The sequence below is a fragment of the Chlamydotis macqueenii genome, chromosome 4 (assembly GCF_036417535.1).
Source record: "Chlamydotis macqueenii isolate bChlMac1 chromosome 4, bChlMac1.mat, whole genome shotgun sequence".
Lineage (NCBI taxonomy): Eukaryota > Metazoa > Chordata > Aves > Otidiformes > Otididae > Chlamydotis > Chlamydotis macqueenii.
The window spans coordinates 48941807-48964503 of NC_141559.1; the positions used below are offsets into that span (position 1 = coordinate 48941807).

At 38.4% G+C, this 22697-nt stretch overlaps 1 protein-coding gene across 1 annotated transcript in view; it reads right to left on the reverse strand.

Annotated features, from left to right (window-relative positions):
* The window catches only part of ACSL1 (acyl-CoA synthetase long chain family member 1), a 29142-nt gene that overhangs the window by 1649 nt on the left and 4796 nt on the right, over positions 1–22697 (reverse strand). The window contains exons 2-19 of the mRNA XM_010129645.2: positions 20621–20735; positions 20167–20231; positions 18800–18901; positions 14879–14978; positions 14539–14717; positions 11747–11779; positions 11531–11582; positions 10638–10711; positions 9493–9570; positions 7501–7635; positions 5775–5909; positions 4926–5021; positions 3889–3961; positions 3134–3222; positions 1612–1728; positions 919–1062; positions 340–441; positions 190–261 (exon numbers count right to left, since the gene is read on the reverse strand). Of these exons, the coding sequence (XP_010127947.2) occupies positions 190–261; positions 340–441; positions 919–1062; positions 1612–1728; positions 3134–3222; positions 3889–3961; positions 4926–5021; positions 5775–5909; positions 7501–7635; positions 9493–9570; positions 10638–10711; positions 11531–11582; positions 11747–11779; positions 14539–14717; positions 14879–14978; positions 18800–18901; positions 20167–20231; positions 20621–20735 (1761 nt within the window). The remainder of the gene's footprint in view (positions 1–189; positions 262–339; positions 442–918; positions 1063–1611; positions 1729–3133; positions 3223–3888; positions 3962–4925; positions 5022–5774; positions 5910–7500; positions 7636–9492; positions 9571–10637; positions 10712–11530; positions 11583–11746; positions 11780–14538; positions 14718–14878; positions 14979–18799; positions 18902–20166; positions 20232–20620; positions 20736–22697) is intronic.

The window sequence follows — 22697 nt, forward strand, 5'->3', positions numbered from 1 at the left end:
AAACAGTTACTAGCCAAACTGCATTCCTTGGAATAGACAAGGCTATTCAAAAAGATTGCCCAAACATCATAAAGCCCATCCCCTTGAAGATTTTCCAAATTCAAATTAAAAGCAGTTTCAGTAGAGTCATATTATATTGGTATTGAGAAGTTTAAAGAATTAGCTGTTCAGTTCTCATTAGCATCTTACCTGTTCAAATGACTTCAAACCAGATTCTTTCCCAATCCTCACCATGTCTTCCAGAATGTGTTTTTTGAGGTCCTGTGGATACAGGAATACATTGTATAGCTTGAAAAAGCTGATGCAGAACAGCTAACTGTTCTGTTAGATATGACTCACCTTGTTTTTGCATAGCTCTTCATACGAGCCTTCAAATCCCTTTTTCTTGGCCCAGTTGCGCAAAGTCTCAGGATCAGGTACCACAATAGCTACCAAGAAGGCCTAAAAAGGAATTTTTGTCAAGCTTGTTTTTTGCTCCTTTTAAAGTCAACACTTTAGTTCCTACACATTTTATACTAGTCAGTGTTAGGTTTTGGACAGCAGTTCTGATCCTGCTATAAAGTCAGCAGCTTTCTGCTACTTGAACACAGGAGTGCAGTTCAGAAGTTTGCAGTTTGGAAAATTACTCTTGTTAAGACCCACATTTCAATTTACACTTGCAGAAATCCATACTTTTTTTTTTAATTTTTCCTGCACACTTATGTACAGTCATTAATACTCAAATTAACCAGCTCCACTATCTGGTCTGAAGCTAAATCCAGAACCACATTATATAACTGCTGGAATCAAAAATGTGTAATGTTAAAAAAAAAATTAAGATTTCAGTCCCAAAGTTTGGGGTGAGGGGAGGGAGGAAAGGAAGACTTTTCTGCAGTCTCTTCTTGCATTCATTTTTAAAGTTACCTGAAGAATGCTTACCTGCAAGCTCTCTCCATGGACAAACACCTGGGAAAGTGCTTCACATCTCAGATACACATTTTCAATTTTCTCTGGTGCTATGTACTCTCCCTGTGCTAGTTTAAATATGTGTTTTTTCCGGTCAATGATCTTCAATGTACCATTCTGTTGACAGAAGTAACTTCCACTCAGAAGAGGCACTTCAAGTGAAAAACCAATCTACACAGCTTAAGCATGCCACGCTAGATCACATAATGTACCAGAATTAAAGCATACAAACAAGAGTTTTTTTCTATGTATTTCAATTTCAGATATTGCTGTGCAACCTTTGAAAATTTCAACAGGCCAGAAGCCCTATTGCCCGAGTTCTGGTTCAACACAAACTTAAATGCTATGAGTGATTCAAGACAGTTTATTAATTTAAGTTAGATTAGGTAGTACAGTAAAATAGTGCTAGAGCCAGAGCACGGTCAAACTAATGTTAGAAGAAAACAGGCTCTGCACCCATGCTAGGGAAAGCCTCAGGATTGGCACTGCTAATACTTTTTTTAGCCCCAGGCACACTGTTTTATCTACAACAATAATTATCCTCCTCCTAAAATTACTTGTCTTTCACCTAATTCATTGTGTTTAATACAAAAATAATTTTTATTTTATTGTTAAATTACTGCTAATAAGTGCAGAAGTACATTTCAGCTATATAAGTTAACTTACTGGTAGCCATTTCCCAATATCTCCTGTATGAAGCCAGCCGTCTTTGTCCAGAGCTTCTGCTGTTTTTTCTGGATCTTTCAAATAGCCACAAAATACATTTGGCCCTTTCACACATACCTGAAATCAGCCATTTGTTAATGTATGCTATTATGAAGGGAAGTTAACAAACATTATTTGCAATGAATGCTTTCTCCTATGATTCTCAGTAAGCCCCACTAAAAAGACATGATGAAGTTTATGCATTAATACAGAAATCTCCACTCATGGTTTTTGGAGACCTAACATTTTCCATTGGTAGAAAGTATAAGAAGCAATTGGAAGCACCTGTTCTATTCCAGTCTAGCAGCAATGCTCCACTTGCTGTTTGAATAATCTGAATCTAGAGGAAGTTTATTTTTATTAATCTGAGGAAATTCTGCTGGATCCAGAAATATTACCCCTCAACCTGGCAACATGTTTGTTTCAGCTTTGGTAAGTGGAAGGGGCATTGTACTAGAACTAGCTGTATATCAAGCAATCATGTTTGTTGTCCAAAAGTAAATCAGTTAATACCTTAGGGCTTAGAGCACTCAAGACTGTTCTATAAAGGAAGCCTGCAGTTTCTTTAAATTGAAGATTGTCTGGATTTGTGTACAAAGTAGAAAACTAAGAGCAACTTCTCTGGATATAACAGGATACATGGGGATTATTAAGATCAAAAACCATGCTTACAAGGTACAAGAAAAGGACCAACAAGATTAAAGGTTTATAGGTGAAGAGGTTGCCAGGTCAGACCTTACAAACTAAATTAAAACTATTAGTAGAATATCTGGCAGTAAGAGAACATAAAAAGTAAAGCAGCTAGTCAGAAGCATGGAGTAGAGCTTGAAATATCCATAGATTATTCCAGATTTAAGTATTTTCTTCTCAACATAACACCCAAGGTTGTGTAAGTTTTCTTTAGTGGAGAAAGGTGGAGGACACAGGACAGGACCCTTGTTATTTAAGCATCAGCAGGACAATAAAATACCTCCTTAGAAATCAGGACAGAGATAAACAACATGGAAGCAAAACTTAAAAGCTGCCCACAGCACACAACTGTTGGGGAAATCAGGAGTCCAAAAACCCTGAAAGCTCTACACAAGAGTCCTCAGAAGCAAAGGATTCAAAACCATCACACCAGCTTGAGAGTGGCTTGGCATGCATAGATGACAGGAGACAATAAGAAGGGTCTAGTCTGGGGCAATAGCATCAGGACTCTAGAACAAGTCTAGTTAAGGCCAAATGAAAAATATCAATAAGAGCTAATAAAATACTAGGTCAACTATTAGTCCAAGTAATTAGTACAATTATAAAGTGGGCAAGAAACTGGCTAAAGAATCTTCAGCACCACTATAAATTCTCAGACTATAGTCTGATTTTTAGATAGCAGGCTATGTTTAGCACTTTTTCTAAGTTGAGACAGTTACTTGTTATTTCGGTAACAAAAAACATTTTGCAAGATTTCATAAGAGGCTCACATTGACCTTTTGAAATTACTTACCTCACCCTCTCCTTTGGCAGCCAAATAATTCATTTCTTGTACATCAACAAGCTTGATGATATTGCATGGCATGGGTGCTCCAACATGACCTGTTAAAGAGAGTAACACCTCAATAGCCTCAAAGGCTTTTTAGTCAGGTTCTTAAAGCAATGATCTGGTTACATGCTAAAGTAAAAAAGATGGAAAACTGATTTTTAGTAACGTACTACACCAATACCAGTAGAGTAATAGCTTAAATTTGCTGTGACTGAGACATTAAATTCTCAGATATCCCTAGAATGTCACAAACTGAACCATGTACTCAAGCTAGACAAGCTTGCTTTTTCTTAGAATCAGGACCCTCACTCTATGGACATATTTAAGTAGCAAGAGTTCCACTATCATTTCAGTTATCAGTATTACTTCAGTTAGGGAGCTAGAGATGTAACAGTTGACAGAAGTGCAGGCTGTTCCAACACCAAAAAATGCCACAGCTTTCCAGCACTGTGTTCACACACAGCAGATTCCTATTCTGTAAAAATTACAAGGGTTGATACTATGACCTCACCTCTCCTAAATCCACTTCAACTTACAAGGACAAAGCCCATTAAAAGTTTGGATTATGAACATTCCTAGCTATTTAGGGTTACAAACTTCAAGAGATCCCTTCAAAAGTGTCTTACGTCACTGAAGAAAACCAGAATCTAAATAATGTGATCAGAGATCTCTACAGCATCCTGAAATTTAACAGACATGCAGACTGTTAAACACCATACCTGCTGTCCAGTCACCAGGCAGTGACAGTGAGCATCCAGCTGTGCATTCAGTCTGTCCATAGCCTTCATAGAACTAGGACATTAAACCAAAAGATTTCAAGTTCTTACTTTTCAACATGCAGTTTCTTCATTGAAATTAATATTTTGCTTTTTTCTAGTTGTTTCAATTTGAGTTTAGCAAAGTTCTCAGCATCTTCTAACTCTATTAGATTTTTTATCACAATACACAATTTTAAGTGCAACTATTCCACCTTTAGTTCCAATATTTACTCAGTTTCACATACTATGTGACATCTCTATTGATCAAAACAAAAAGCAACAGAGGAAGCAAGATGGAACAGTGGCACTAGCAATGACTTCATTCACACCATTTAAGCACAGATTTGTCCAAGACAGCCAGGAATGGAATCCCTATACCCCATCACAGCTCTGTGACTATCATATACAAGAAAGGCTTCCCTTTTCTGTGCAGGATGTATTGCTACACCAGCACACTACTGAAGAGCTTCAAGAAGTCACAGAAGCCTCACATATTTTAAACTGGTTTGCATCTTCTATCCTTGAAATTTATTTCAACATGTTTGTTCCATCCTGCACTACTGTTTTTCAGACTTCTGCCTCAAAAAGCATGTACTTTGAAGAGGCTCTGAAGATAAATGCAGTATGTGTGATCTGATTCTCCACAGTCTCATCTTAATTATCATAATGTTGATTGTATTCTCTACAGTGCACAGTGCAGTTATGCATACTTCTGTAAGCAAGGGAAGCCCCAGAAACTTAATCCAAGGAGGTTAATTATTGCTTACAGCACCTTCCCCCCACCAAATCTTTCCCTTAAGACAGTTCAGCTGGTTACTTCAGTGATAATGACTTTGGGATGAACACAGACATCTCAGGGAACTGAGAGATAATCTTCGGAACAGAGTATGTACTTGTGTGGTCTCCAAGAAGAATTCCAGAAAGAGTTATCCATATAGTCAGACCACTAGAAATGCTTTAACAAAGCTGGAACCAGGTACTAAGGCCAGGAAACTCACCTGACAGCCAAGAGCTGTTCTCAGGAAGGTCAGTACACTTGCAGATACAGGTGCTGCTCCTGTGACCATCAGCCTTACCTTTCCTCCCAAACTTGCCTACAACAGACACAAGATACTGTGGACACCAAAAGCATTTTAGAGAGATTTCCAGAGTCCTTTTCCATCCCACCCTCAGCCACTATTCACCTTCAGTGCCACCCACGAGTGTCAGAGATTAAAGTTCAGTCTCCTATTGCAAGCTGTCTTTCTTGCAGTGTTTTTAAGACTCGTTAATGGCTGGAAGAAACACTATCTCCAACATACAGTATCTATAAAGACTATGCCATGGTGCTGCTGCAACACAGACTCCACCAGAAGTATAAAGAGCTTAAGTCATGGCCTCACAGCAATGGCTATTTTTAACTGCCTTCTATCAGCTTCTCATACATCCTGAATGCTATAAAAAGCAGCTACAGGGGCATGTTGTACAACCAAGGTTAGTGCCATAGCAAGTGAGTGCCAGATATAATACCAAGCATAACTTAATAGTGACCAACAGTGAGGAGAAAGTAGGGGCTACAGATGGCACTGTGTCACATTTAGCATTCCTCCTTCAGAAGGACAGCATTTGCTTTGAAGTGGTAAGAGAGAAGCATCAGATTGTTTTAGACCAAGTTCCCTAATACAGTTAGCTGATACTATTAGAACAAAGGGAATTGCGGGGGGGGGAGTTGAAATAAAAACACAGCTTTTATTTTCATTCTGAGTAGCCACATAGTCTTTAACCAGTGATGAAAGCCATACCAGATTATAGCCATTCATATGAAACTCAGTAATTGCAAACTTAGACTCAGAGGCTTTCAAGCATACCTGTATTTTGCGGAAGATGACTTTATCCCAGAAACTGTTATTTCTAACTATACCACTTCTGAGTTCTGCTTCTTTCCTCTTGGAAGCAAAATCCAGCATCCACCTCTTTAATGAAGTATCTGCCTGTCCAAAAATCTATTAAGAAAGATGATCTGTGGTTAGAAGCCTCAGACTATTTTTTTTTTTTTTTTTTTTAAGACGCATGCATAGAGACTCTTAACAGTGAAAACCAAGTAAATCAAACAACTTTTATTGGTAGGCATCTTAATTCTGTTAAGAAATACTTGTGGATTTTGATTTCAGCCTCTACTTCAGTTCAGATGTCCACCAAAATTAACATTTAAACTAATTCTTGCTTCCCATCAAACTGTGTGATGCTTTTTCAATATAGAATTTATTGATTAAATTGAATGAATGAAAATGGATGTTTTACTTTTCTACTTCAGTTTGATCAAAATCCAAATAGAGTATAATCCTACAGCACACCAAGTAACAATTTTCTGAGGAAATGCAGGTCCCTTCAGAAATACCAAATAGAGATCTGTCTTGCATATGTAAACTTGTTTTTTAGATCACTTTTCAAACGCTTTTCCTAGTTCTAAGGAAGCCACAGAGCAGATTCCACAGCAGAACAGATTAGTATATTGACTTGGAAAAAGACCTAGCAGCTCTTCAGCATTATGGCCCTCCCTGCCACTCCAATTTCCCACTTCACATGCTAGGTTACTGCTACTCACTGCTGACTGAGGTTGAAACCATGCCATAGAAGTGTGAAAGCCTCAGAGCACCAGAGTTAACAAGCAAGAGGACATCATGAAAGGATGAGAATCCCAAGCTTTGTCTCTGTTTCTCAAATTCCAGTACAGAATGTGTGAGCAGAATGAGGGGCTATGTTTTAAGCACTACAGGCAGGTCTCAGGATTTCCTCCCCTCCAAAAGGATCAGAGTTGCACTATTTTGTTCCTGAGACCAAACAGAACCTTGTATTACTTGCTGTTCCTCTAATCTCATTATTAGAGCACTGTCCTGGCTAAGATAGACTAGGCAGCTCTGCCATTTCTTTAGCAGTCACAGGACTTCCTGTGACAGCTCCTCCAGCTGTATCTTAACAAGAGAAGTCAGCCATCTGTATGCAAAAGGATGATTTAAAATCTGAAGTCCAAGAAGGAGAATCTACTTCTGAATTCTTTTCTCAGATGACCTGGAGCAGGCAAGCAGTAAGCACAGAGAGACTGGGACTGCTGACACACCCTCTTCCCAGCACTCCTGACTGGCTGGTTTATAGTTCTTGCTAGAACATGCTGGCTGCTGTGTAGGAAACTTGTATGCGTCCCTGCAAACATAGGCAAACACCTGACCTTGGTTTGCAAATTCCACTTCATGAGTCAGATGCTAAAAGCGTGGCACGCAGATGCTAAGCCTCATGTTCACGTTGTAGACTGAACTTACTATTTTGCTCTGAGCAAGTTAAGTCATTAATCAAGCTAGAGAGAACCAACTCCCCTAGTCAGAGACTTCTCAACACTAGCATTTGCTGCCTGAAAGTGTTTTAATACAGCCAGTACTATTCTCTGCACTTTCAGCTCTTTTAGAAAGAGATACACCAATTTGTTAGCATACTGATTTAACATTCCAGAGCACAACAGTTGCTCCTACTCTGTCAGCACAAACTTCATGAAGTCTTTTAAAGCCCTGCACAGGTCTAGACTCATGCCTGTAGACTTACCTTGTCAAACATTCTGTTCAACAGTCTTGGTACTACAGGAAACACAGTTGGCTGCAGTGTTTTTAGGTCATCCATAAGTAGTCTGATATCCCCTTGAAAGAATCCTATCCGAGCTCCATGGCACAGAACCACACACTGTTAGAAAAAATAACACTGAAAACACAGGATGTATGATGTGTTCTAGCTGTATATGTATGACAATCCTATTCAGAGTGGACTGTGCAGGATCCACCTTAAATCCTCTCAGCTTCTGGACTAGTTCTGCAGCATTCTCAGATTACAGGATGGGACTAGAAGGACCAAGTAGCAAGAGGTGCCCAGTGTACAGCAGGCCAAGGACTTTGACAGAATAAGATACAGCACAAAAGCCCCTATCCAAAAAGGGCAGTTGGCCAAATAAGGCAATGCCAGTGACTCAGAGGCAGCAAAAGACTGAAGAGTAGAACTTCTCTATTTTAAATATTTAACAAGTGTATTTAAAAATACTAGACCTTTGTTTGTTCCCTGCTATATACTGAGAAGTTCTGCATATGAAGTCAGCACATGCTATTTACTGGTCCAGCAGGGACTTCTGCCCTGTGCTACTTTATTTCTATTCTCTTGCACTCTGGTTTTCCTTCCAGTTTCATAGGACTGATGTGAGAAGAGGATTTGTTGTTAGGCAATCAAGGCGTTCTTTAGAAGATTCTAGCAAAGCCACTGCTTATTTCTCCATCACTTCATACCTACACCAAGGAAGGCAGACTTAATCCTGTTGTGTTCTATGTTCGCCATGAAAGGGTCTATAAGTCCCACCTTCCACAGCTATAAACTCCCATTTTTCTTACTTTGTTTGGCTTCATTTATTCTTTTTAACACCGTATCTGCTCTTGTGTTTATCTACACCTGCTTGTTTTTGTTTCTTCTACTTCCTCTGTAACACCTCTTCCTTCATTCCCTGCCATCCATTCTCATCTTTTCTGCATGACACATGCTGAAGTGTCACTTTTCCCATTCACCTGTGCTTTCCCACCATCTGCTAAAAAGCAGCAAATGCATCAGTCCAGATGAACTGAGCAGCAACTGCCTTTGCTAGGTGGGAACACATTTGTCCTGTCAAGTTCACTGACCCTCTGACTTCCTTAGGAAGCCAAAAATCAGCAAACGCCAACTCTACAACAGCAGGACTCTAAAGACTGCTTCTCACAGCCAGTGTTCATACCTACCACAAACAGTAATAAATCTTTTCTCCTTTCTACCAAAGGTGTTCTCACTTGATCTCCTTATGTAAATACACAAGTAATCACCTACTTTGTAAGGGCCTCAGATAGAAGACGAATACTGAAATCTAAATACTTCCTTCTCATTTTATCCTTAAGAACACAAGTTCCCATTCTGTTTCTACTACATGATCAAGAACAGAGCTTGTATCTTCTGGTGCAAGACAGGCATCAGTAAAACTGACACTGAAGTATAACCGGTAGCCAGGTTACCAGGAGGGAGAGTACTGAAAGCCTAAAGGCACCTGTACCACCTCAGTTAAGCTCTATTCCCAATCTTCATAACATGCATACGTACACACACACATATATATACACACACATTTGTACATATACGCACTTTCAGTAGAAAGCTCAGGATTTCTAACTGAAATCACAGGATGATTTCTGGCTCTATGTGCCTTTTCACGCTTGCACAGAGGCTGTTTATTCCCTAAATTTCTAGGGAATTTCTAGGCAGCGTACATGTGCTAAAGGATTGTCTCATGTTCTAGTAAATGAGTTTCTTATTAACCCTAGCTCTAAGGTCAATGGTTATATTTCAGCATGAAAACTAGTTGTCTAGTACGCACTGAATATTGTTTATGGGATATTATTTTCCTGAACTTTACCTCAAGCATTCATACACATGTGCAAGGGTCAAAAAGAAATAGTGTGCATCACTGGGATTCAAGAGATATGCCTTCTGTAAGGAAACTAAGCTTCTCAATAGTTTAGTACAACAGATGCTTACCTCAACGATTCTCTCAAACATATGAGCCAAGGGCAGGAATGATATGAGAACGTCATCAGAGGTAGGCATAAATGTTTTCTGAAAGTGTTAGTAAAATTAAATTAATTCTTATTGATCCTCTATTTTGCCTAATTTAAACACAAATGGAATCTAGCTTGTAAACGCTAGAGCGCAGCCCTTGCTTCAGTTTTGTTTGTAATGAAGCTGCATTGTCTTTCTTTCTTTAATAAGATTACAGCAATGACTTATAGCATGAGTAAACACACATTGCAGAAACGGTCATCTTTTAGGGACGAGTACAGTGACCAGATTATTACAACTTTTCATATGATTATGAATAGAAATAAATTCACAGAGAAACCACAGAAAGTTCCATTGTATACATTGGGAGGGAGGAGGAACAAAAAAGGTTAAAGTAGTACACCTAAGGGGTTTTAAAAAAAAAAAAAAAAAAACAAAACCAAACCACTTTCATCTTAGATCAGAAAGTTGTGTATCCAATTTACCATAAGGTTGATATCAAGAGTACTTCACATGATCTAATTGTGAGACTAGTTGCTTAATTTTAAGATAACTATATGCAAAGTACTTGGCAAAATAAGTACAACTGTATTTTTAATTACATTTTTATGTCTTAGAACTTGGAACCGTCTTCTTAGCTAGCCTGCAGATGAACTTTAGGAGTACACTGTAAGCTAAGAGTTAACATTTTATGAAGTAAAAATACAGAGTCATGCTTCTTGCTCATTTATACAAGGGCTTTAAGTATTTTGGGGAGGTTAAAATACATTACACCTTCTTCCATCCTTAATGGAAAAGGTTAGCCCCTACACAAACCCTCTGATACAGAGCTTGCACTAATGACAAACACTAGAAGGCTGTGGCAGAACGTAATGTAGATCCACATCAGGACCTTTAACATTTTTCTTGGATCAGACCAAATTAAGTCTGCCACGTTCTTGACCCTGAGAGAAGAAATGAGCAAACATCGACTTCTGACCTAGCATGGGCAGAGTACTGTCAAGTTACATTTTCACTTGGATCTTACTAAAAGTTAAGACTAAAGTTAATGAGATTTCAGTGTTGGTTCACTCCTGAGGTTCTTCCCTTAATGCAAATCCACAACATTAACCTTTGCAATTTACCTCTGTAGTTTTCACAAAAGCTGAAGCATTGCTGACTATGTTCTGATGAGTGATCATAGCTCCTTTGGGGTTTCCTAAGGAAGAAGCACATCAGGGTGCAACAGTGAAATTTTTAGATCCTTTAAGTTACCAAGCAGTGATAAAACTAATTTAATATAATTTCAATCAATCACTCCCTTCTTTGATATTAATACCTTTTTCTGTATATCAATTAAACAAAGGCAGAGAACTTAATAACACACTTTTAAGAATAGCTGGTAACAGTTAAGTAGTAAGTTTGTGCTGAAGTCCTCAAATTTCACAAGGAGAGCAAGTTCTTAAGCAATTGTCATTTCTTGAATAAGCTTCTCATTCAAAATTCAGTTATTCTGTGAAGATGCAGCTGTCAAACCCAGACTCATTTCTGTTGCTACATCTGCTTTAAAAATGTAGCTTGTCATTGTACTCTTCCCTTTCGCTCCCTGCTGGCATTGGATATTAACTCACAAGTGTTAAGCATGTGACATCTAGACAGCAGCCTTTCTATTTTGGTCTTACAGCAAAGGTTGCTTAGAGCTAAGGAACAAATTTTGCAAGTATAGTATGAAAAAAAGACTACAACAAGAGAATTGAAAGTCTGATGCAGAGTCCTTACTATAATTGAAATTCAGATTCAGTACTTACTTCCAAGCCCAAAAATGTAACATATCCCCTCCCCCCCAATACTGTGACCCTTTATTGATCAATGGGAAAAATCAAAGGGAGCCTTACCATAAAACTTCCCCAGCTACTACTTGCCAAAAAGATGCAGCAGCAGGGGAGAGTCTTGAAAAAAAAAAAAAAACGTAGGAGGGCTTCTGAATTAATTTTGCACATATAGGATAATAAATTCTGCATAATATAATGAGGTGTACCTGTTGTTCCACTGGTGAAACAGATGACTGCTAGATCTTCTGGCTTTGGAGGCTATGAGAGTTAAGAAAGTAATAGTATGGTTAAGACAACAAGGAAAAAGATTTTTCTTGGACAAAACATTGAAATACTGGTGTTACTTTTGAGCTACGAGAGATAGGAAGATTTGCTAGTTAGATCTACAGCTTCAGATTAAATCACTTTAATTTCATACTTACCATAGGTTTTTGCCTGTGTGCTCTTCCCAGCTCCTACAGTAACGAAAGAAAGGGGAGAGTTTAAAGATGAGCATGTAACTTTTTTTTCTTTAAATTTACCAGCCAAACATTACCAAATACCACAGTATTCCATTATTTAGACTATCTGTTACAGCATTTTACCTTATAAAAGGGTGATAAAGGCTTTAAAGGATGTTTTAAAGATATAGAATAACTATCATGTTCTACAAATACAAGCGTGATAATCTAAAACTCAAGTTTTTCTCCAGCTAGTAAACCAGAAGTCACTCACTAGAGAAGCTCAAGGTTAAGCAGTGTTATGACAAGCCACTGCAGCCAATCAGTCCTATTCCTCATGCAGAAGACACGTGCCACTGTCAACTGTTGAACAGACGAAGCAAGATTCATCTCAGTAAGCACCTTGCACCAAAATTACTGCTTGTGAGAATGAAGACTGAGTTTCCCCATGAAGGGTCATTCGGTGGTTTGTACTCCTTTTATACTGAAGAGCAGAGAGCACAGGATTCCCTCCTCCAGAACCTCTTCTCCTTCCTTCTCCCTCCTTCTCATTATTCAGGCCTGATCACTAATGATGTCATAGTTCTTTAGGATCTCCTTGGCATCCATTCCCTTCTGCCTTTTATTATCAAGGATATGATGATAAAGGAAAGATTTGAAAGCTGATGTTTGTTGCTTATGAGTTTTAAAGTTTCAAATCAAGACTATTGATGTCATGCCTATTTAAGACTAGAAACAATACTAGCTTAAGGACTTACGCAAATTTAAATGTACCTTTTGTTAAGTATAGTTTTGGAAGCACCCTTTGAGAGCAGACACATCAACTTCACTATTGCCTTTACATTCCAAGTACAGAACAATAGCACTATGCATTCCTTTACTAGCCCTAGACTTTACTACGATGTACCTCTTAGATTACCCAAAGAGGTTTAAGAAAAAAGTGTCAGAAACAGTTAACATTCCTATATCTGTACATTTGCCCTTTTGAAACAGTGCCATTATGCAAAAATTTGCTACTATGACAAAGCAGCTGTCTGCTCAAAACAGCCTCTGCATTTCAAGTACCACCAGAAGCTGAATACTTCCGTACAGTCTGTTTTGAGCAAGATCTGGAATTTACTAATTATACAGCTAAGATCTCCACACATTTCTTTTGATCTCCTAGATCAGAACTCCAATATCTCTTCCTATTGATAGTAGTTTATTCACAGCTACTCAGTTGTAAGTATTCTCAGCATAAATACAGATATTAGGCATCAGAAACCAAGCTTACGGCATCTGGCAGATACATAGAGGAACTGGTAATACAACTTATAAAGCACAGGCGAGCAATAAGCCAGAAAACAAGTACTTAAAGCTAGAAATAGTCATTCTATTCTAATCTGAGCTCCTAAATAGTTCATAGTTGCCTTTGGGAGACACTAAAAGTCTCTACCTCTTAAAGGGACAAAACTTATTCCTGCTCACTGAAACAAAGAAATATTTAGGTTTGCCTAACTTCTGAGATTTAGGCAAGAGGTTCTTGGAGCATCTATTACTGCATAAATCGAAACATCAAGGGTTGTTGTTAAGTAAGAGCTACAAAGTACTACTGGAAATCACTACTTAAGCATCTGAACTTCAAACTGAAAGATAACATGCACTTCCTGGTTTTATTTTTCGGTAGCTAGAAGATCCAGTGGAAAGCATCTTCCTCTGCCAAAAACTGGAGCTCAACTCAAGAAAATAAGCTGATTTTAGTGTACCACCTTGCAGTTGAGCCAATATTTTTCCAAGTTTAACCCAATCCTTTTACCAGTGAGATACAGCACTGTGTAAGTCACTTGCTCTGCATAATGTTTTTAGCTCCATTTCAACCTGACAGTCTTGCTGAGGCTAGTTAGCTACGATAGTTAATTATCTTTTAAGACATGCTGGCATTTTTGTATCTTTACCAGAAGGTGGCCCTGTTAACATAGCAGTTAAGACTGCCGTGAACACAAGTTCAGTGAAATGGAGTATTTCACACCAGTTACTGACATCTGCACAAGACAAGCACACTTATTTGGAGGTACTCAAGTCCTAGTGAGCCAAGCCTTCACCAGAACTCCAGATGGAACCAGGTTAAACCTGGTTTCATAATCTCACAGTAAAGATATACTTTATGCAATTTGATCCTAGCACAGAGTTCTTTAAATACTGAGGGAAGTTATTAAAACTTTCTTGCATAAGAAAACTATACAGACAAAATAACTACAACCAAAACCATTAGGTAGCTATGCAAAATGATTTCTGGAAGTCTCATCCCCTTTTATTACCATAAGCTTACTCTAGAACAGTTTAATGCCACTTTCCTCCTCTCTCAGAAAACATTTTTACATTTTGTGTACAGAGGAAGATGCCATTTTTTGCAAGACTAGAACCCACATCAGGTCTTTTTGCAATACGTATTTCTGAAGCATTAGTCACAGTATATAATTATAATGTTACTGCTTCACATGGGCAAGCCTTAATGCTCAGATCTGATGTTTTGTCTGGACTATGTTGATAAGCTTTCATTCCATCATCTTGGAATATACGCTTTTATGTTTTGAGCATTGTGAAATACTACTAGCAAGTTGTTTTGCTTCTATTTTTAAAAATATTTTTTGGTGTAAATTTCACTCCAAGAGATAACCAAGTACTTAGAAACTAATACACATGTTTTGCTCACAGTCCTAAAATCTGTTCAACAGACATAGCCTTCTTCCTCCACAAGTGGGATGAAAGCAGTACAGTAGGTTATGCGTGCTTACCTCTATTTCTCTCATGCTGAAGACTTCCACCCCACACTTTTTGCCACGTTCCACAAGATCCATGCCAAAAGACTCCATTATAACAATGGTGTTGAGTATTGGAGTTTCTCCCTTTTCCACACTGGTTAGCAGAAGTTTGGCCTTGTCAGGTTTGTCACAGAAAACCAAAGACAAGTCAGCTGATGAAAGAGAACATTATCAATGACAGGTTGACTTTAGACTAGATCCATACATACTTCAGAACACATTAATGGAAAACTCTTCTGAAGAAGGCTACAGACTGCCCTCAATCAGCTCTGCCATCATACATTCAATTGCTAAACTACATAAAGTTTCCTACCTTTGTTCACAATGTACGTAATTGCTTCATTGCCCAGTGTATCATAGAGTGGCACCACCACCATGGAGAATGCATAGCATCCCTGTTCTATGATAACCCACTGCACAAAAAGAAGAGATGCAAGTCATTATGTGTTTGTTTATCATAACAGACCTCCAAGAAAGACTCATACTTAGATTCTGACACGGAAGCTAAGAGGACAGAGCTCATTTGGACTAGTCTTTCTAAAAATAAGTGGCAGTTTGTATCATTGTTTACTTTGAAGACATACTACATTTTTATCTGTGGAAGGAGGAAAGAAAAAATAAACCATAAAGAGCTATGGGAAAGAATCCAATCCAATAGAATTCAACTCTGCCCCTAAGAGTAATTTTAAGTACTTTTGAAAAAACATTTAACTGTCTCCTTAGTTTGCCTATTAACAGAAAGGGACTGAGTAAGAATAAAATTTTTTTCCTGGTTTCAGGTCATCAAGGTAGCCAAAGCCTTCAACATTCTGTATTGCCATGGTACATGAATCAGTGAAGGACTTGCTCATCTCTTGACATACGTTAAGTTTACATACGCAAAATATTCTTACCTCTACATTATCTGCCTCTCATCTGATGGCCAGACATGCAACATATGCAGTTACACTAGAAGTCCTTTGGAGAGCCAGCTCCAGAAAGTTTTTCAGCATGTCTCAAGACTAACCATTCTTCTTTAAAGGAATCTAATCTGAAGACTTCTATAAAAATGCAATTACATCCCTACACACTGCAATAAGAAGGATTTGCCTGCTAACAAGTGCAGTACTCTAAACATAACGGCTATCACAGTCTCATTGTGTGTGATGCAAGCTGACAATGCTTTACAGCCAGCCCAATTTCATCCAAGGTACTATCAAGGCAAAATAGTCATGCAATTATTTTTCTGGATAGTAGCTATTTGGGTATAGTTTGTAAACAACTAGCTACATCAAAATACAGGGTAGCATGCAACTCCTGAAATGGGAGCCTCCAGACACATGAAGAAGCCAGTGGAACGGGAACATTTCAGTTTTTCCCCATCAAAGAAGAGCAATAAAAAAAATTCTCAGACATGGTACGTTTAGTCAGTTACAGTTACAGGAACAAAACATGCATCTTTAAAAGTTATCAGAATTTACAATTCAACTGGGATTGCATTAATAAGTGTGCTGGTTTCCCTGCCCCGCCCTCAAACTTTGTCACACTTTCCAGTGTTTTTGCAGGACACTAGCCAGTTACCTCACCCCCATATGATGACAAGTTTAAATACCATTCAGCTGGTTATTCCAGGTTATTTTGTTAACAAAGTTGCTAAATCTCAGTTTACAAACTATTTATTATGGGCAAGTTTCCTAAAGTAAGTTCTCTACTGATTGAAACAGCCTTAGACAGAGTTTCTGAAAGCATTTATGCATAGGTAATTTGTACCACTCTTATCCAAAAAGAGACTTCTTATAAAACTAGTACAAGGCCAGCTAACAGGTAACTAGACTTTCATGCAGACATTAGACATGCTGTTAAGTCTAAGCAGGCACACCTATACCAGCCATGAAAGGGTCCACTGAAGAGTTCTTCCTAGATAGCATCTACCTGTGCATGTAACAAAGGGGCAGCTGTGCTGCTGTTCAGCTGCCTGAAGTTTAGTAGACTCCCACCCTGTTAAAATAACTATTACACTAGACTTCAGAAGCCACACACTGTTAAAAGCTTCCTGTTGCAGTCTCCAACAACTCTTGCACACCATCATTCTCAATACTTGTAGTATTGATGTTGTGTCATCAACCAGCATCTTTATTTTCTGGACTATCAAGACATTTCTCTTCCATTTTAGCTTCTGAAGTTAAGAGTATTTAAATATATATACAAACTCGTGACACTTGAGTTCTCTTAAAGCCCAAGCAGTAACTAGTACCAAATACAGAGAGCAGTCTGAAAGTTTCAATTTGTTTCCTGACATGGTTCTGATCTTCTATTACAGGACACTGTATTTCACTGTCCTGTTTTCTCAATCCAAAACACAACTTCCTTGCTTACAGGAGATCATCTGTTTTGCAGTTACTAAAAGAGAAAGTAATATTGCTATTTATAGATAGAAGTTTAGGGTTTTTTAGTGAACATTTAAGCAAGTAACATGCTAGGATTTTTCGCATTAGGGGATTTCCCCAGCAGTTTTTCCCCTGAAGTGACAAACGTGAATCATTTCACACAAAAAAACTTCATGTAATCTCCTGGCTGAATTAGTGACTGTACTGGGGATGTCACAATACCCATCCAGTAGTTTTCAGCAGGGAAAATCCCAGATTTAAAATTGCTGGTTTAAACAAGTCTTTCCAGCTTATTCCTGACCCAACTCAAAGCCTGCTGGAGCACATTTTGTCTATGATCCAAGAGCAGACCACGCTACTGTGCTCTCCTTCAGAAAATCCACTGACCCAGCAGTCAGAGACTTTGCACCCAAAGGTCTACAGAGAAACAGTTCACAAACTGGCACAATGCTAACATCTGGCTCCCTGTTTTCCTTCCAGTTCATAGTGTTATAAGCACAGGAGACTGAACTGAAGAGTCTGTAACACCATATCATTTAACAGCTTCCTAGTTGGAGACATCCCAGCCTTTCATGCTACAGAAATAAAACTGTAGCTGTTAGAATCAGTATTTCAGCAGGAAAATCCAAGCAGCAAACTACTGCAGATTTAGGAGTCTGGGAAAAGTGTTTCTTTATCTGCATAAGGCAAGAGTTAAGGAGGTTTTGTGTGTACGTTGAGAGAGGAGGAAGGAGGTCAAGGTCTCCTGTCACACAGCTTGCATTTTAATGACAGCAAGGAAGGCTCAGTGACAAACTGAAATCAGAAGAGATCCAACAGCAAGCTGTTGTCCAGCACAACCAAGACACTTATATAACTTCTAACCTGTCAACACTGTAGATGGCTCTAGATAATGGCATCCAGCTGGGAGTATTTAATCAAGACATACAGTGTATTTTTGACTAAACTTGAGAACCAATCCCCTGTCTTAACACAGGTTTGGCTTGAACTAGCTTAAAGCAGCAAGTACCAGCTCAAGCTACTAAGCACATAAACATCGGTTAGAGAAATTCAGTCCTATTAAATAGATTTAATAAACAAGTCTAGATAATAAGTTTTTACTGAATATTTCAAAATTATTTTTAAAAATGGCATTCTAGAACCACTTCTGTGTTAAAGTGGATTAGGAAATCCATCTAAGTATCCCTATAGTTGTGTCAGGTTTGTAACATCATTTTGCTTTGTCAGGTGATCTTCTTTAATTATGTCACTTTCATTAGTCTTTCTGCCCCTTTATTAGACTGCAATTTGTTTGCCTTTGTCAGTAGTTCTCCCTCCCAGAATCTTTGTTCCCAGGGCCTCTGTCAGACATAGAACTATCACCTTTAGCCATCTTCTGTTTCCCCAAATATATAATTATTAAGCGTTTTTTTGGAGTTTGAAGTGTTCAAACACTTGTTACTTCCAACCAGTTTCAATTACCTTGTAATTCCAATATCACTTTTTAAGAGAAAGCAAACAGTGATTACGTTCACTAAGTACTACATTAGCTTCCCATTAAACCACCCTCCTTTATAAACTGGAAAGAAAACAAAATTAAATCAGTTCTTCTGGATTCCCTGATTCTCTTCCTGCTCTCCAGCCTTCTGCATTCAGCTCTGGGAGCTAAAAAACAAATATAAGATACTAACAGTTGTGTCAATTATCAGTTTTGGTTCTTAGCTAAAGGAGCCATGTCTATGGCTTGTGGATCTAGGCCTTTAGCCTTTTCCCAATGCCAAATGGACTCTTAGTAGGGAAGCTCAGTACACTGCCAAAAAGCAACAGATATAAGGGGGCCATTTCAATAAAGGCTAGACCACCAATACACACACTGTTAATTAAATTACCTCAGGTCTGTTTTGTGAAAAAATTCCTATATATTGAACGTGAGATGGTTTGAAGCCTCGGTGGAGTAATGCAGAACCCACGCACTCGGCTCTATCTGAAACCTGGAGGGTCAAAAAGAAAGAGAGAAGACAGAAATAATCAAGAGCAAGCTCATCAATATACACCCCTCAACATTATTTTATCTTATTTACAAGAAGTCAAATAACTGGTATGAAGTAGGCAGAAGTTTTCTAGGCTATTTTGGATGTCCTCTGTGACTGACAACCTAAGCATTGCACTGCCATTACACTGCACTGATTGTAGATATCACACTTGCACTCAATACGCAGCAGAAGAGACCTTTAATCCAGTTGGACTTGAAAGTGTTAAGTGTAAGTTTAAATGTTAAGCTCACGTACACAGAAAAGGTTGTTTTGTTGTACCTATATTAAACCCCACAAGTGACTCTGGAATGATTCAGCATTATATTTCTGCTCAGTCACATGTCATCCTTCTGCTTCATTCATTGCCTTTGGGAACAGCATTTCTCCCTTCCAAAAGCAGGAGAATAAGGAGACAAAACCCAGCTAGTTCTATAAACGAAGCTTGGGAAGGCAATTTTTCTAAGTTCTTTCCATATAGCACATGACCTGAATCCATGTTAGTCACGTGACTCAAACAGCAAAGCTTTATTGAAGAGGTTGCACCTAACAAGTGCCCTGCACCTTGGAAAAAGTGAGGTCTGCTACATGTAAAAGATGTTTAATGATCTTAACAGGATGCAATAGGCAAGGTCTATGCAAGTTTGAGGACAGTTGTCAGGAACAATCTAAAAGTGCACAGCTGTTAAAGATTTGCTTAAGTGACTTTTAGTAATCACGAAGGAGCATGCTACTAGTTAAAAACATATCTGTTAACACTGTACAACCATCCTCCAGCACTGTGGAGACAAGCTGTCAAGAGGTACAAGTAGCATCACCTGTAGATAGGACTTTTCCTAGTGTAAAGTGAGCCTCTCGGAAGCAAGCACCTAAAGCAGTTGCAGTCTGTGTCCCTGACTACTACTACACAGCTGCAACCTTTCAGAGGCAGTATCCCAAGTTCTAAACAATTCAGCAGTGAGATGCTAAAAGCCGCCAAGATAACCCAAAAAGATTCCGAAATAAAACCGTTAATAAACCAACTAAGAGATTCTCTTCTCCCTCTTGCACATATTTGAGATTGTTCCTTTAAGATACTCTAATAGGAACTAGAACCTTTCTGTAATAGTCTGCTACTACTTTCAAACAACTATAATTAAGATTTGTTGTATCACATTACTGAATGTTGTATCAATGGTCTCAGCAAGCAAAAGCAGGTCTAGCATGAAGTTAGAGAGACTACTTACCTCTTTATAGGAGATCCACTCATATGGCTGGTTTGGTTTTCTAACACCTAGACACGGACCATTATCTAAAAACGATAATCAAAAGTTACTCAAAATTTAATTCCCATCTCCTCTGTCCTGACACCACACTTAACTTACACTCTCAGTGTTAAGCTTCTAGATTATTTGCAGATGCCTTCAGAATACAAAATTGGAGGGGGGGGCAGGGAGGAAAGTTGGGGAAGGACACAGGGGCAACAATGTTGGTTTAAGCTAAGGAACTCAGCAGTGACTTTATTCATACAGCTCTGCTTCACAAGAGGTGACAGTTAAATTTGCCTTCAAAAAAGCTCACACCCAATAGATTTATCATATTGCTAGGCAGACATCCCCTATCCCCCACTGCACTTCAAAGGAGCCCAGGCCTTTAGTCCTGACATATTGTTGAAAAAATTATCTTTGAAATTAAACTTACTTGATACTTGCACACCCCTTTGGAAGATATCATAAGCTGTTCTCACATCATCATAGTAGTAAATCAACGGTTCATCACTGTTAAGAAGAGAGGACCTTCGAGCATGCTCACCACCCTAAGAAAACCAATTTAAAAGGTCAGACACACTTGGTTGGTTATAAATGAACAGGAATTCCCTGAAGGAATAAAAACACCTCATCCATTAAGTTTCGTCGTAAGCCTTGGCAAGTTCTGCCTGAGAGAACTTCTTGTCACCACCAGGTGAGATACCAGCAAGGCTGCCCAGGACATTGTTTAAATAGTCAGGCTGCTCCCTGCATTATTAAAAACTGCCAGGCAAAGTCTTATTCCTCAGCTATCTATGATAGCACAGAACAAATGAAAATGACAAAATGCCCTTTGACACTCCTTACTAGACACAGAGTTTTTCTTCAAAAGTGTTTTACTCTATTGCAGTATATAGCATAATTAATTCCATCAAGCTTTCTAAATCACTCCAGTCTTAGAGCTCTCTAGATACAATACTAATGTTGAGATCCTAATCTACTTTTCTAATTAAGATTAGAAAAACATAATCACACTTCAAACTGTGGTTTCAAAACCTAAGTTGTTTTAAGGGTGGTCAACAATACCCTAACCAAGTGTTCTCATAAGTAAAATACTCTGTACCAGACAGAAACTGAGTCCTTTAATCCAATTTAAAGTTCCATCTTACAAAAAAGGTTTTCTCCTGATCTAGTTAGAGGCAATCAAGACAATACTACCCTGACAATTAAAGTCACCATTTTTCAGCAGGTGAGCATTTATATAGGCTACAAGTGGAAGTCAATACAATAACTTAATAGTTCAAAGTTTTAATATAGCCCTCTTTAGAGTGACAGATTAAATAATCTCATTTTATATCAATCAAGTTTCACAAATTGCAATTATGCAAGTACTATTGGGACACATTTATTAGTCCTGCTATGACTGACACCTACAAGCAAGTTCTTAGCAGGAAAAGTCTAGCTGGTTAAACAGAGGGGCTTGGGTAAACATTGTGTAATATTCTATCTATCAGTGGTTGTAGTTAACTCCTGGCTCTTTCACAAAGTCAAATCCTGGACTAACTAAATCTGTGCCTGACTCGTGCCATCATCAAAAATATCAAAAACCCATTCATATGCAATCATAGGCTCTTCCCAACCATTGGTTTATTTTCCTGTTTTCAAAGTACCCTGGAAGACGAGAGAGCATCTGTTCATGTATTAACTAGATAAACACAGGTTTATCTGCAGATGTCATATTGCCTACGTCCACGGAAAGGAGATAGCACATTAAAGGCACATCAGAGAGGAAAAAAATGTTAACACTCAAACAAGTCTAACTTGTTTTAGCAAAACACTATGTGTAATGCAGTGCTTGCCACTCCTTTGACAGCAAGCAGAAATGTTCACTGTGAACATGACCCAGAACAAGTTAATGACTGGCTTACCTCTAAAAATTCACAACATTAGAAATTCAAGAGCATACTTGCACTCAGACCAACATCTACTCTGTAGGAAATGAACAGAACACTAGTACATGTCTCTGCCTGGAAAGAAAAGCAAGGCTGCTTGCTTTATTGTGCTGGTTTCACAGATCTTGGATAAGCAGGGTCAGCTTCTAGATTCTCCCAATTTTACCACCTCCGGAGCTAACCTGAGGAAGATCACACAATGTAGTTTGTAACCACAGTCACAGGTAATGTCAACAAGTGCAATGCATCAGTACCATGTTTGCTGTGCTACAATTCCTGCATCAGGTGAAATGTCATATCCAAAGCCATTCCTTAGCAACAGTCAAGAAATATTTGTTTTCTCCTCTGAGCTACTCCTGTTTTGTTTACATGCTCTATTACTCAGCACCACAAAAGCAGTTTTTGCAGTGCCTGAGGCACTAACCAAGTTTGAGAATAAGACTTATCAGACAGACACTGCTCAGATACAAGACTGACTGCACTATTCTGAAAAAAAAAAACCAAAAAACAGACTACTATTGAAAAGACCCCATCACTTTTAGTGTTTTTTTTTTTAGTAAAGGGAAACGTAACCAACTT